At 42.3% G+C, this 14452-nt stretch overlaps 1 protein-coding gene across 1 annotated transcript in view; it reads right to left on the bottom strand.

Moving 5' to 3' along the window:
* The window catches only part of LOC140741490 (plexin domain-containing protein 1-like), an 810319-nt gene that overhangs the window by 384430 nt on the left and 411437 nt on the right, over positions 1 to 14452 (bottom strand). The window contains exon 2 of the mRNA XM_073071746.1: positions 5954 to 6144. Coding sequence (XP_072927847.1) covers positions 5954 to 6144 — 191 coding nt within the window. The remainder of the gene's footprint in view (positions 1 to 5953; positions 6145 to 14452) is intronic.

Below are 14452 nucleotides of genomic sequence, written 5' to 3'. Positions count from 1 at the left end.
TTGATTTATAAAGGCCATGTACCAAAAGCTCTCTTTATGACCCTATCTACCTGTGACACCACTTTTAGGGAATTTTGTATCTGTATTCCCAGATCCCTCAGTTATACTGCACTCCTCAGTGCCCTACCATTTACCTTGTATGTTCTACCTTGGTTTGTCCTTCCAAAGTGCAATACCTCACACTTGTCTGTATTAAACTCCATCTGCCGTTTTTCAGCCCATTTTTCCAGCTGGTCCAGATCCCTCTACAAGCTTTGAAAACCTTCCTCACTGTTCACTACACCTCCAATCTTTGTATCATCAGCAAATTTGCTGATCCAATTTACCATATTATCATTCAGATCATTGATATAGATGACAAATAGCAATGAACCCAGCACTGATCCCTGTGGTACACCACTAGTCACAGGCCTCCACTCAGAGAAGCAATCCTCCACTACCACTCTCTGACTTCTCTCATTGAGCTAATGTCTAATCCATTTTACTACCTCTCCATGTATACCTAGCGACTGAATCTTCCTAACTAACCTCCCATGGGGGACCTTGTCAAAGGCCTTACTGAAGTCCATGTAGACAACATCCACTGCCTTCCCTTCATCCACTTTCCTGATAACCTCCTCGAAAAACTCTAATAGATTTGTTAAACATGACCTACCATGCACAAAGCCATGTTGACTCTCCCTATTAAGTCCCTGTCTATCTAAATACTTGTAGATCCTATCTCTTAGTACTCCTTCCAATAATTTACCTACTACTGATGTGAAACTTACCAGCCTATAATTTCCCGGATTACTTTTAGAGCCTTTTTTAAACAACGGAACAACATGAGCTATCCTCCAATCCTCCGGCACCTCACCCGTAGATACCGATATTTTAAATATATCTGCCAGGGCCCCTACCATTCTGAGCCACAGGGCCGGACTCTGTGCCAGAGGTACAGCCACTGCCACTTCCCCCAGGTAGGCTGTTCCCCCCCCCCCCCAACAGTACTCAAACAGGAGTACTTATTGTTCAGGGGGACAGCCACAGGGATACTCTCTAGTACCTGACTCTTCCCCTTCCCTCTCCTGACTGTGACCAACCTGTCTGTCTCCCGTGTCTCTCTATCACCTCCTCTCTCTCCCTGACTAGGTGAACGTCATCGAGCTGCAACTCCAGTTCCCTAACTTGGTCCCTTAGGAGCTGCAGCTCGACACGCCTGGTGCAGATATGGCCATCTGGGAGGCTGTGAGTCTCCAGGACCCCCCACATCTGACACCAAGCACAGAACACTGGCCTCACACACATACTTCCCTTCCACAATTAACACAGGTAAACCTACCTCGCCTCATCCCATTAACGCCTAAGCCCATTGACGAAGCCCTTTCACTCCGCTGCCCGCTCTGAATGCTGCCTGCTGGATAGGACGGTCTTCTTCTTTCTTTTTTTTAAATCAAGGATCAACTTTATTCACCATATACTGTACATGTATTAGGAATTTACTGTGGTGTAGGTGCAACATGTGATACAGTGTGGAGTAGGCCCTTTCAGCCCTTCGAACCTCAGCAACCCTGACAAACTCAATTAACCCTAAGCTAATCATCGGACAATTTACAATGACCAATTCATCTATCTTTGGACTGTGGGAGGAAACCGGAGGACCTGGAGAAAACCCATGCATTCCATGCGGAGAATGCACAAAGGCTTCTTACAGAGGACTCTGAGATTAAATTACAAACCCAGATGCCATGAGCTGAATAGCTTCACACTAAAATGTACACTACTGTGACGCCCACGTGTACTTTTCGTATATTGTAATATGCATATATATATAGATCTAAAACAAAATAATGCAGACACAAGAAATCTGAAGTAAAAGAGCGGACAAAAGTTCATCGACCCAAAATGTTAATCCTGTTTTGGTTGTCCACAAATAATGTCTGACATGCTGAGTATTTTCAGTTTAAGATTTTTATAGTAAATGATCTGGTTATAAATGTTCCGCTATTTCTGGGATCATGCCATTGGCAGTGGGCCTGTCCTATGTTGTAATAATGACACGAATGGAATACTTCATTGATTGTGAGCTTTTTTCAAAATATCCCAAAGTCATATAGCACAAGATCTCTCTCTTTAACAGTTTCCTATTGACCAGATGAGGAACAAGTGGACAGCTTTATGAATGCCAACCAAGACCATAACCGAAGGCAATTGGCGAAGTGCAACTCCAGTAAAAATGGAAAAATAGAAGTTTTATAGAAGTAGTTAAGAATGGATACACGGATATTAGGGTAGTTCCAAACAAAGATTCACTGGGCTAATTCCTGGGATTGGGGGGCCACCCTGTCAGGAACAAAATTAGACCTATATTCTTTACAGTTTTAGAAGAAAGAAAAGCGGTCTTATTGAAACAAGAGACTCTGAAAGGTCAAAACCAGGTAGATGTTGCAGTGTGGGTGCTAGTGGGAGAATCTTGAACAAGGCCAAGTACACGGTTAATAGATAGTCACTTAAAACTGAGGTGTAGAGTCAGAGTCATACCACTACAGCACTAAAACAGGCCCTTTGGCCTATCTACCGGTAGTTCATGCTGAACTGTTATTCTGTTTAGTCCCATCGACCCACGCCTGGATCCCTCCATACCCCTCCCATCCGTGTACTTATCCAAACTTCTCTTAAATGTTGAAATTTAAACCACATCCATCACTTCCGCTGGCAGCTTGTTCCACACTTGCATCACTCTGAGTGAAAAAGCTCCCCCTCAGTTTCCCCTTAAATATCTCACCATGCACGCTTAACATATGACCTCTAGTTCTAGCCTCACCAACCTCAGGGGAAAATGTCTGCTTGCATTTACTCTATCCATATCCTTCATAATTCTGTATACCTCTATCAAACGTCCCCTGATTCTACGACACTCTAGGGGATAAAGTCCCATTCTATTCCCTTTCCCTGTAACTCAGGTCCTCAAGTCCTGGCAGCATCCTTATAAATTTTCTCTGCACTCTTTCAATCTTATTTCCTGTAGGTAGGTGACCAAATCTGCACACAATACTCCAAATTTGACATCACCAACATCTTATACAACTTCAGCATAACATCCCAACTTCTGTACTCAATACATTTATTTATGAGTGTCATTGTGCAAAAAGCTCTTTACGACACTATCTACCTGCAATGCCATTTTCAAGGAATTATGGATCTGAGTTCCCAGATCCTTCTGCTCTATTGCACTCCTTAGTGCCCAAACATTCACTGTTTAAGATCTACCCTGGTTGGTCCAACCAAAGTGCAACACCTCACACTTGTCTGCATTAAATTCCATCTGCCATTTTACAGCCAATTTTTCCAGCTGGTAGTCCAGATCCCATTGCAAGCTTGATAATCTTTCTCGCTGTCTGCTACACCCCCAATCTTGGTGTCATCCACAGATTTACTGATCCATTTAAACACATTATCATTCAGATCATTGATATAGATGACAAACAACAACGGTCCCAGCACTGATCCCTGTGGCACACCACTAGTCACAGGCCTCCACTCAGAGTAGCAATCCTCCACTACCACTCTCTGGCTTCTTTCATTGAGCCAATGTCTAATCCAATTTACTACCTCTCCATGTATACCTAGCGACTGAATCTTCCTAACTAACCTCCCATGTGGGACCTTGTCAAAGGCCTTACTGAAGTCCATGTATAGAACATCCACTGCCTTCCCTTCATCCACTTTCCTGGTAACTTCCTCGAAAAACTCTAATAGATTGGTTAAACACGACCTACCACGCACAAAGCCATGCTGACTTTTTCTAATAAGTCCCTGTCTATCCAAATACTTGTAGATCCTATCTCTTAGTATTCCTTCCAATAATTTACCTACTACCGATGTCAAACTTATCGGCCTATAATTTCCCGGCTTACTTTTTGAGCCTTTTTTAAACAATGGAACTATATGAGCTATCCTCCAATCCTCCGGCACCTAACCCATGGATATCGACATTTTAAATATTTCTGCCAGGGCCCCTGCAATTTCAACACTAGTCTCCTTCAAGGTCTGTGGGAATACCCTGTCAGGTCCTGGGGATTTATCTACTCTGATTTGCCTCAAGACAGCAAGCACCTCCTCCTCTTTAATCTGTATAAGTTCCATGACCTCCCTACTTGTTTGCCTTGTTTCCATAGACTCCATTCCAGTTTCCTTAGTAAATACAGATGCCAAAAACCCATTTAATATCTCTCCCATTTCTTTTGGTTCCATACATAGCCGACCACTCTGATCTTCAAGAGGACCAATTTTATCCCTTACTATCCTTTTGCTCTTAACATACCTGTAGAAGCTCTTAGGATTATCCTTCACCCTGACTGCCAAAGCAACCTCATGTCTTCTTTTAGCCCTCCTGATTTCTTTCTTAAGTACTTTCTCACTCTTTTTATACTCCTCAAGCATCTTATTTCCTCCCTGTTGCCTATACATGTTATACATCTCTCTCTTCTTCTTTATCAGAGTTCCAATATCCCTCGAGAACCAAGGTTCCTTATTCTTTTACATTTTGCCTTTAACCCTGACTGGAACATACAAACTCTGCACTCTCAAAATTTCTCTGTTGAAGGCCTCCCACTTACCAATCACATCCTTGCCAGAGAACAGCCTGTCCCAATCAACGCTTTTCAGATCCTTTCTCATTTCTTCAAATTTGGCCTTTCTCCAGTTTAGAACTTCAACCCGAGGACCAGATCTATCTTTATCCATGATCAAGTTGAAACTAATGGCGTTATGATCACTGGAACCAAAGTGTTTCCCTACACACACTTTCGTCACCTGCCCTAACTCATTTCCTAATAGGTGATCTAATATTGCATCCTCCCTAGTTGGTACATCTATATATTGATTTAGAAAACTTTCCTGAACACACTTCACAAACTCTAACCCATCTAGACCTTTAACAGTATGGGAGTCCCAAGCAATGTGTGGAAAATTAAAATCCCCTACAATCACTAGTCACAATCAGAGAGGTAACCATCTATTACCACTCTCTGGCTTCCCCTGTTTTGAATATGACTGCAGAACATAGTTTAGTTTAGTTCAGTGGCTGGGGCTTCTGACGTCTTCATTTTATGGAGGTTTTGCTGAGAGTGATAAGATGCATTGAGGTGAAGGAATCCATTCACTTGGAATTCAGGATGACGTAGTAAATTGGATTCAAATCACAACTTTCTGTCTCCTGCAGTTGTCTGCTATCTCTCTGCAGATTTGCTCCTCCAATTCCCGCTGACTATTGGGTGGTCTATAATACAAACCTATTAATGTGGTCATACCTTTCCTGTTTCTCAGCTCCTCCCATCACCCTGTTCACCACTCAAACCCTCCTCCCCATCTCCCTATTCACCACTCACACCCTCCTCTCCATCTCCCTGTTCAACATCTCTAACTCCCCAGCTCTTTATCTAACAATGCTTCAAAGGGGCAGGAATCAGGAACTAAATGCATATGTTTAGAGTGAGAGGGGAGAGATTTAACCTGAGGGGTCCTACTAAATATCCTTTTTCACACAAAGAATGGGCCTTATATGGAACGAGTTGCCAAGGATCAGAGAGCACAACCTCAGAATAGAAGGATGTCTCTTTAGAACAGGGATGAGGAGGAATTTCTTTAACCAAAGAGTGGTGAATCTGTGGAATTCATTGCCATGGACAGTGGTTGAGGCCAAGTCAATGGATATACTTAAAGCAAAGGTTGATAAGTTCTTGATTAGTCAAGGTGTCAAAGATTACAGGGAGAAGGCAGGAGAATGGGGTTGAGAGGGATAATAAATCAGCCATGATGGTCCGAATGGCCTAATTCTGCTCCTGTGTCTTGTAGTCTTATAATCTGTGCTGTATGACTCTGTAAAGGTGGCAAACAATAAATTTAGCATAAGCTCTTCACTCTCTAGCTCTTTCCCTCAAGAAATGAATCCCAGATAATGTTAAGCACTGACCACAATTTTAGTTCCATTGTCTGGCAGGGTGTCGATGGCAAGACTCGCTCCTACTAGGTCCTGGCTCAGCTGGACCCCTTCAGTCTCCAAAGTTTTGATGGAGTCAACATTAATGGGCATGCTTCGTCTCCAGCGCTGGTCTTTTGGATTCGCGGCATCGGCTCTTGCATGGGATAGATGATAAGTGAAATCTATTAAATGAAAGAGGATAAAGACAAATGGTTTGTGCTGTTCAGTGCTGTGTCTCAGGACAAAGTTGGCACTATGGAGTCTTCCACCTGTTGCAAAGCAACCAGATACTTTAAAATTTTATTCAGAGATTCAGCTTGGTAACAAACACTTCCAACCCAACAAGCCCATGCCACCCAGTTACATCCCACGTGACCAATTAACCTACTGACCCATACATCTTCAGAATGTAAGAGGAAACCCACGCAGTCACGGGGAGAACATACCTACTCTTTGCAGGCTGTGGCAGGAATTGAACCCGGGCCGCTGAACTGTAATAGTGATACACCTAATAACGGTGGTCTTCTTGCAATAGTTCAACCCCAAATCGAAAATAGAAAGACTATTGTCCAGTTATACTCATGTCTACGGTGATGAAGTGCTTTGAGAGGTTGCTTATGGCTAGAATCAACTCCTGCCTAATCAAGGACCTGGGCCCACTGCAACTTGCCTATCAGCACAATAGGTCTACTGTGGATGCAATCTCATTGACTCTTCACGTGGCCTTGGATCACCTGGACAATACTAATACACACAAAACCCCTTTTTACTGAGCATCTCTACAGACGTAGATCGTTAGCCTCTCGCTAACAGCCACTGGACTCAGCAGCGAGAAAACCATCTTTCTTGAACTCCATGCGTCTAGGGTCAGTATGACTTGGGTCCCACCAAAACTGAGAAGTTAGGATGTCTCGACCACCCAAACCCAGATCTGTGTCAATACTGTGTAAATATTGCCCCATGCAATGAACCATTGGCAAGAAATAACAGATCTTACACTGCATACAATTATAAAGAAAGCATATTTACAATTGTCAGCTTTATCTAACAGTTAGTAGGAAAAAGAAAAGAAAAAAAATTAAAAGGGCTGATTACAGTTAACCCAGTCCAAATGCGCACGTAAGTTGGAGCTCATCTTCAAGTTGTCTTTAACTTACACGCTGGACCCACGGTCTGCATGAAAGTGCACATCTCATTCTGAACATCGCTCAAAATCCATCTTGAACAAGTAGGCTCCCCCGTGGGAGTAATGGCCCTTCCTCCTCAAACCCATTCATCTGCACAAAGCACCTTCTGCAACAGCCATCTTCCCTCCTGTTCTCTCCCAGTTCACACCAAAAAGACCACCAAAGTGTCTGTCACCAAAATCGCTCCACCCAGTATTCTCTAGGACCTTCTCCCAATTCCACCATCCTGATAGGCTAACACAACATTCCTAAGTTGAACAACATAGCCCCTTAACTTTAGCTCAAACCCACACATGCTAAAAGCAGAACAGACTGCTCTTACAGAACTGCTAAAATGAAATACCTACAGAGTAACAGTAAAAATCTTAACCAGGGTGTTATACTTACATCAGGCTGCTATTTATTGACAATAGCATTTAACACTATTATTCCTACAGTTCTGATCAAAAAGCTTCAAACCTGGGCCTCTATACCTCCCTCTGCAACTGGATCCTTGACTTCCTTACTGGAAAACTGTACAGTTTGGAAATAACATCTCATCCTCATCGATAATCAGTACTGGTGCACCGCAGGAGTACGTGCTTAGCCCGCTGCTCTACTCTCTCTACAGCATGACTGTGTGGCTAGGGACAGCTCAAATTCCATGTATGAATTTGCTGATGATACAACTATTGGCAGAATTTCAGAATGTGACGAGAAGGCATACAGGAGCAAGATAGATCAACTAGTTGAGTGGTGTCACAGCAACAACCTTGCATTCAATGTCAGTAGAACCAAAGAATTGATTGTGGACTTCAGGAAGGGTAAGACAAAGGAATACACACAATTCCTCATTGAGGAATCAGAAGTGGGAAGGGTGGGCAATTTCAAGTTTCTGGGTGTCAACATTTCTGAGGATCTATCCTGGGCCCAACATATTACTGCATTTACAAAGAAGGCACAACAGCAGCAGTATTTCATTGGGAGTTTGAGATTTGATATGTCACCAAAGACACTCACAAATTTCTGCAAATGTACCGTGGAGAGCATTCTAACAGGCTGCATCACCATCTGGTATAGGGTGGGGGAGGGGGGGTGCAGCCGCACAGGATCAAAATAAGCTGCAGAAGGTTGTAAACTCAGTCAGCTCCATCATGGGCATTAGCCTTCCCATCATCCAGGACATCTTCAAGGAGCGATGCCTCAAAATCAGCAGGAATGTGTCCCGCTCTCAGAGCCTCACAACTGGCTGGAAGATGAGTGTGCCTTCAGGGTTCCAGGATTTCGTGGCTCTGGGGATGTGCTGATTGTAGGCTGGTGCCCCTGACTGAAGTGTCGCAGGAAACACGGAACATCGGGAGCAACGAGTTAGCTGCCGGGGGCTGTGTGTCTGGAGAGTTGTGCCTTTCTGGTGCTGACTCTCTGGGCACAGAGCTCGGAAAAAGCAACTTTCAACATTGTAAATCAGTGAGTTGTTTGTTATGTCTCCCCTCTCACAGTGAAATGGAGACACCTCTTTGTCACTTATTAGGGAGAGAGAGAGCCTTGGTATGTCAAATGATCGGGTGAACGAGTAGTCTTTGGGGTACTGCAAGTCTGTTTCTTTATTGATGCTTTGTTGCACGCTTGAGTGCTCGGTGGAGAGTGCTGATGCTTTTTTGCTGGTGAGGGTGGGGGGGCTTTGGGGTTCTAACATTTAACTGTCATTCATTTTTTGAAGAAAAAGAATTTCAGGATGTATATTCTATAAATTTCTCTGACATTAAATGTACCCATTGAAACCTATTGAAAAGGTGGCATCCATCATTAAGGACCCCCCATCACCTAGGACATGCCCGCTTCTCATTGCTACCGTTGGGAAGGAGGTACGGAAGCCTGAAGGCACACACGCAGTGATTCAAGAACAGCTTCTTCCCCTCTGCCATCTGATTTCTAAATGGATATTGAACCCATGAACACTACCTCACTACTTTGTTTCTCTTCCTCTTTTTGTACTACTTATTTAGTTGAACTTTTTAACTATATATTTACTTCCAACTGTAATTTACTGCTTTATTTATCACATATTGCAATGTACTGCTGCCACATAACAAGTTTCACAACATATGTTAGTGATATTAAATCTGATTTTGATTCTGAATATGAACGTTCCTATAGATCATTACAACACAGAAATAGGCTCTTTGTTCCATGATGTTTTGCCAAACTAATTCAGCTAAAGGCATGTGATTAAGTGAATCCATTCTGCCTGTACATAGTCCACTTCTCTCCATTTTCTGTATACTCATGTGCCTAAAAGCCTCTTAAACACCTCTATTGTACCTGCCTCCACCAGCACCCACAATTCTCTATTCAAAAATTTGCCCTGCAGATATCCTCCCTCTTTCCTCCCTCTCACCTTAAGTGCAGGCCCTCTACTATTAGACATTTCAACTCCAAGAAAAAGATACTCTCTCCAAAGCCTCGACATCCTTCCTAAAAAGGGGCAAAATGAATTGAACGCAGTACTCCAGATGTGACTGAACCAGAGTTTTATATGGGTGCAGCGTAACTTCTTGACTCTTAAACTCAGTGCCTCAATGAATAAAGGCAAACATGAGACTGTTAGACATATGAGCTAATTAGGCCATTTGGCCCATCGAGTCAGTTCCTCCATTCAATAATGGCTGGTTTATCATCTTGTCAACCCAATTCTCCTGCATTCTCCCAGTAATCTTTGACTCCCTGCCCAATCAAGAATCTATCAACTTCTGCTTTAAGTATATCCAATGTCTTGGCCTCCCCTCTACAGCCATCTGTGGCAATGAATTCCACAGATTCACCATCCTTTGGCTAAAGAAATTCTTCCTCATCTCTGTTCCAGATTATGTCCTTCTGTTCCGAGGTTGTATCCTCTGGTCCTAGACGCCTCCATCTTCTCTACATCCACTCTATCCAGGCTGTTCAATATTCAATATGCTTCACTGAGGTTCCCCACCCCCCATTCGTGCCAAATGGCTTCTTTACCACCCTGTTAACTTGAGCATCTACTCTCAGAGAACTGTGGATTTGAACCCCATTAATCCCTTGGAAAATCAACACGGTTAAGGGTCCTGCCATTAATTACATACTTCACCTTTACATTTCATCACTCAAAGTGCGGCATCTCACACTTGCCTGGCTGCCAATTATTTCTGATCCTAAATAAACTGTGGGAAATGCTCAATAGGCAAAAACCACTTGGAATCTCAGATCAGATGTTGGGTTTCACTGTGGAAACACAAGATCCTCCCTCTCCACTCCTATTGCTGATGCAGAATCCTAATCCTGCTCGAACAGATGGTGTTCAACCTGCTGAGTTTCTCCTGCAGATTGTTTTTGACTTAAGATTTCATTACAACTAGAAAAATTCGCGCCTAAAGGTACACAGATTCTTCCCCTCTGCATCAGATTTCAGAATGGACCACATACATGAATTCACTTTTCAATCACATTTTGCACTGCTTTTAAAAATATATTTCTTAGTTTAACTTATAGCAATTTCTCATGTATCACTGTACTGCTGAAACAAAAAAACATTTCATGACATGTCAGTTGTAATAAATCTGATTCTGATTCCATGAAGGTAAAGTGAGGAGGTAACAAATATCGGAAAAGATAAGGTTGGTACTGATTTGGGAAGATAAAATACAGAAAGGGGTGATAACACAAAACAAACAGTGATAACTGAGCAAAAAAGGAAATAAAAATGACATTGAATATTTTCTTTCCAGTAAATGCCTCAAAGAAAATAAATCTCAAGGAAGGATATGGTAACATATATGTACATAGATAATATATTTTCTTTCAGGTTTGAAAATGCTCACTAGTTACAATTGTTAAACTCATTAATTCTGGATGCAGGAGATCATGATGTGAGCTGCTCAATTCAACATTTCCACCCTTACAGCAATGATTCCATATTAGAAGCATTTCACTATCAGGCACTTTGCAATGGCCTGAATAGGATGTGAACGGCAAGTAAGAAAGGCAAATATAAATGGAAGTAACTGTTTTCCACCCAAGACATATAACAAATGTAAATTAATTCAGTTTCATCTGGCATAGTGGCACAATGATGCAGTCACCAAAGACATTGCTGCACAACGCCAGCAGCCCAAGTTCAATCCTGACCTCAGTGCTGTCCGTGTGTTTGCATATTCTCTCTGTGACTACGTACGATTCTTCTGGGTTCTCTACATATTATCTCTGTGACTATGTACGATTCTTCTGGGTTCTCTGCATTTCTCTCTGTGACTACGTACGATTGTACTGGGTTCTCAACATATTCTCCCTGTGACTACGTACGATTCTTCTGGGTTCTCTACATATTCTCTCTGTGACTACGTACGATTCTTCTGGGTTCTCTACATATTCTCTCTGTGACTACGTACGATTCTTCTGGGTTCTCTGCATTTCTCTCTGTGACTACGTACGATTCTTCTGGGTTCTCTACATATTCTATCTGTGACTACGTAAGATTCTTCGGGGTTCTCCACATATTCTCTCAGTGACTACGTACGATTCTTTTGGGTTCTCTACATTCTCTCGGTGACTACGTACGATTCTTCTGGGTTCTCTGCATTTCTCTCTGTGACTACGTACGATTGTACTGGGTTCTCAACATATTCTCTCTGTGACTACTTACGATTCTTCTGGGTTCTCTACATATTAACACTGTGACTACGTACGATTCTTCTGGGTTCTCTACATATTCTCTCTCTGACTACGTACGATTCTTCTGGGTTCTCTACATATTCTCTCTGAGACTATGTACGATTCTTCTGGGTTCTCTGCATTTCTCTCTGTGACTACGTACGATTGTACTGGGTTCTCAACATATTCTCTCTGTGACTACTTACGATTCTTCTGGGTTCTCTACATATTAACACTGTGACTACGTACGATTCTTCTGGGTTCTCTACATATTCTCTCTGTGACTACGTACGATTCTTCTGGGTTCTCTACATATTCTATCTGTGACTACGTACGATTCTTCGGGGTTCTCCACATATTCTCTCAGTGACTACGTACGATTCTTTTGGGTTCTCTACATTCTCTCGGTGACTACGTACGATTCTTCTGGGTTCTATAAATATTCTGTCTGTGACTACTTACGATTCTTCTGGGTTCTCTACATTTCTCTCTGTGACTATCTACGATTCTTTTCGGCACTCAGCACATTCTCTCTGTGACTACGTACTATTCTTTTGTGTTCTCAACATTTCTCTCTGTGACTACGTACGATTCTTCTGGGATCTCTACATATTCTCTCTATGACTACGTACGATTCTTCTGGGTTCTCTACATATTCTCTCTGTGACTACGCACGATTCATCTGGGTTCTCTACATATTCACACTGTGACTACGTACGATTCTACTGGGTTCTCTACATATTCTCCCTGTGACTACGTACGATTCTACAGGGTTCTCTACATATTATCACTGTGACTACGTACAATTCTCCTGGGTTCTCTACATATTTTCCCTATGACTACGTACGATTCTACTGGGTTCTCTACATATTCACATTGTGACTATGTACAATTCTTCTGGGTTCTCTACATATTCTGTCTGTGACTACGTACGATACTTCTGGGTTCTCTGCATATTCTGTCTGTGACTACGTACGATTCTCCTGGGTTCTCTACATATTCTCCCTGTGACTACGTACGATTCTACTGGGTTCTCTACATATTCACACTATGACTACGTACGATTCTTCTGGGTTCTCTACATATTCTCCCTATGACTACGTACGATTCTTCTGGGTTCTCTACATATTCCCCCTGTGAATATGTATGATTCTACAGGGTTCTCTACATATTCACACTGTGACTGCTTACGATTCTTCTGGGTTCTCTACATATTCAGCCTGTGACTACGTACGATTCTATTGGGTTCTCTACATATTCTCTCTGTGACTACGTAAGATTCTTCTGTGCTCTCTACATATTCTCCCTGTGACTACGTACGATTCTACTGGGTACTCTACATATTCACACTGTGACTACGTACGATTCTTCTGGGTTCTCTACATATTCTATCTGTGACTACGTACGATTCATCTGGGTTCTCTACACATTCTCTCTGTGACTACGTACGATTCTTCTGGGTTCTCAACATATTCTATCTGTGACCACGTACGATTCTTCTGAATACTCTACATATTCTCCCTGTGACTCCGTACGATTCTTCTGGGTTCTCTACATATTCTATATGTGACTACTTACGATTCTTCAGGGTTCTCTGCATATTCTCTCCGTGACTACGTACGATTCTTCTGGGTTCTCTACATATTCACACTGTGACTACGTACGATTCTTCTGGGTTCTCTACATATTCTCTCTGTGACTACGTACGATTCTTCTGGGTTCTCTACATATTCTCTCTGTGACTACGTACGATTTTTCAGGGTTCTCTACATATTCTCTCTGTGAGTACATACGATTCTTCAGGGTTCTCTACATATTCTCTCTGTGACTACGTACTATTCTTCTGGGTTATCTACAAATTCTGTCTGTGACTATGTACGATTCTTCTTGGTTCCCTACATATTCTGTCTGTGACTACGTATCATTCTTCTGGGATCTCTACATATTCTCTCTGTGACTACGTACGATTCTTCTGGGTTCTCTGCATATTCTCTCTGTGAGTACATTTGATTCTTCTGGGTTCACTACACATTCTCACTGTGACTACGTACGATTCTTCTTGGGTCTCTACATATTCTCTCTGTGACTACCGTAGATGTCGGATTATAAGCCGCTACTTTTTTCCCACATTTTGAACAGCTTTGAACACTGCGGCCTTTACTACGGTGCGGCTAATGCATGATTTTTTTTCATGCCGCCAAAAACATTTTGCCTCGTAACAGTAGACCAATAAAATTGATGAGTAGTTCACAGAGGTCCAATGAAATTGTACGATAAATCAAGCGCACTTTCACAATTAAATTATTGTAAATCAGTCATTTGTACTCACCCTCATCAACATGGAAAACACTCGAAGAAAAGCATTGTGCTGCCTTTATGGCAGTTATTTAGTTTATAATATTTTCGCTTAGTAATTCATTTGTTAATTAAAGTTAGAAGTGTTTTAACTATATTTGTTTTCTGTACTACATCCCGGGATGCTATGACGTCACACCCGGTTTCGCCGCGTCTTGTGGGAAAAATGCCGGTTTGCGATAAACGGGAAGGCGGGGGGCGAGAGGCGGAGCCAAAACGCTGCTTTTAAGTTAAAGGCGATCAATAACTTTTCCTGGTAGGCTGCAGTATATATATTTTTTTACCAGTCGTTAGG

This window comes from Hemitrygon akajei, chromosome 18, assembly GCF_048418815.1.
Source record: "Hemitrygon akajei chromosome 18, sHemAka1.3, whole genome shotgun sequence".
Lineage (NCBI taxonomy): Eukaryota > Metazoa > Chordata > Chondrichthyes > Myliobatiformes > Dasyatidae > Hemitrygon > Hemitrygon akajei.
This window is presented reverse-complemented; position numbering and strand designations above follow the sequence as displayed.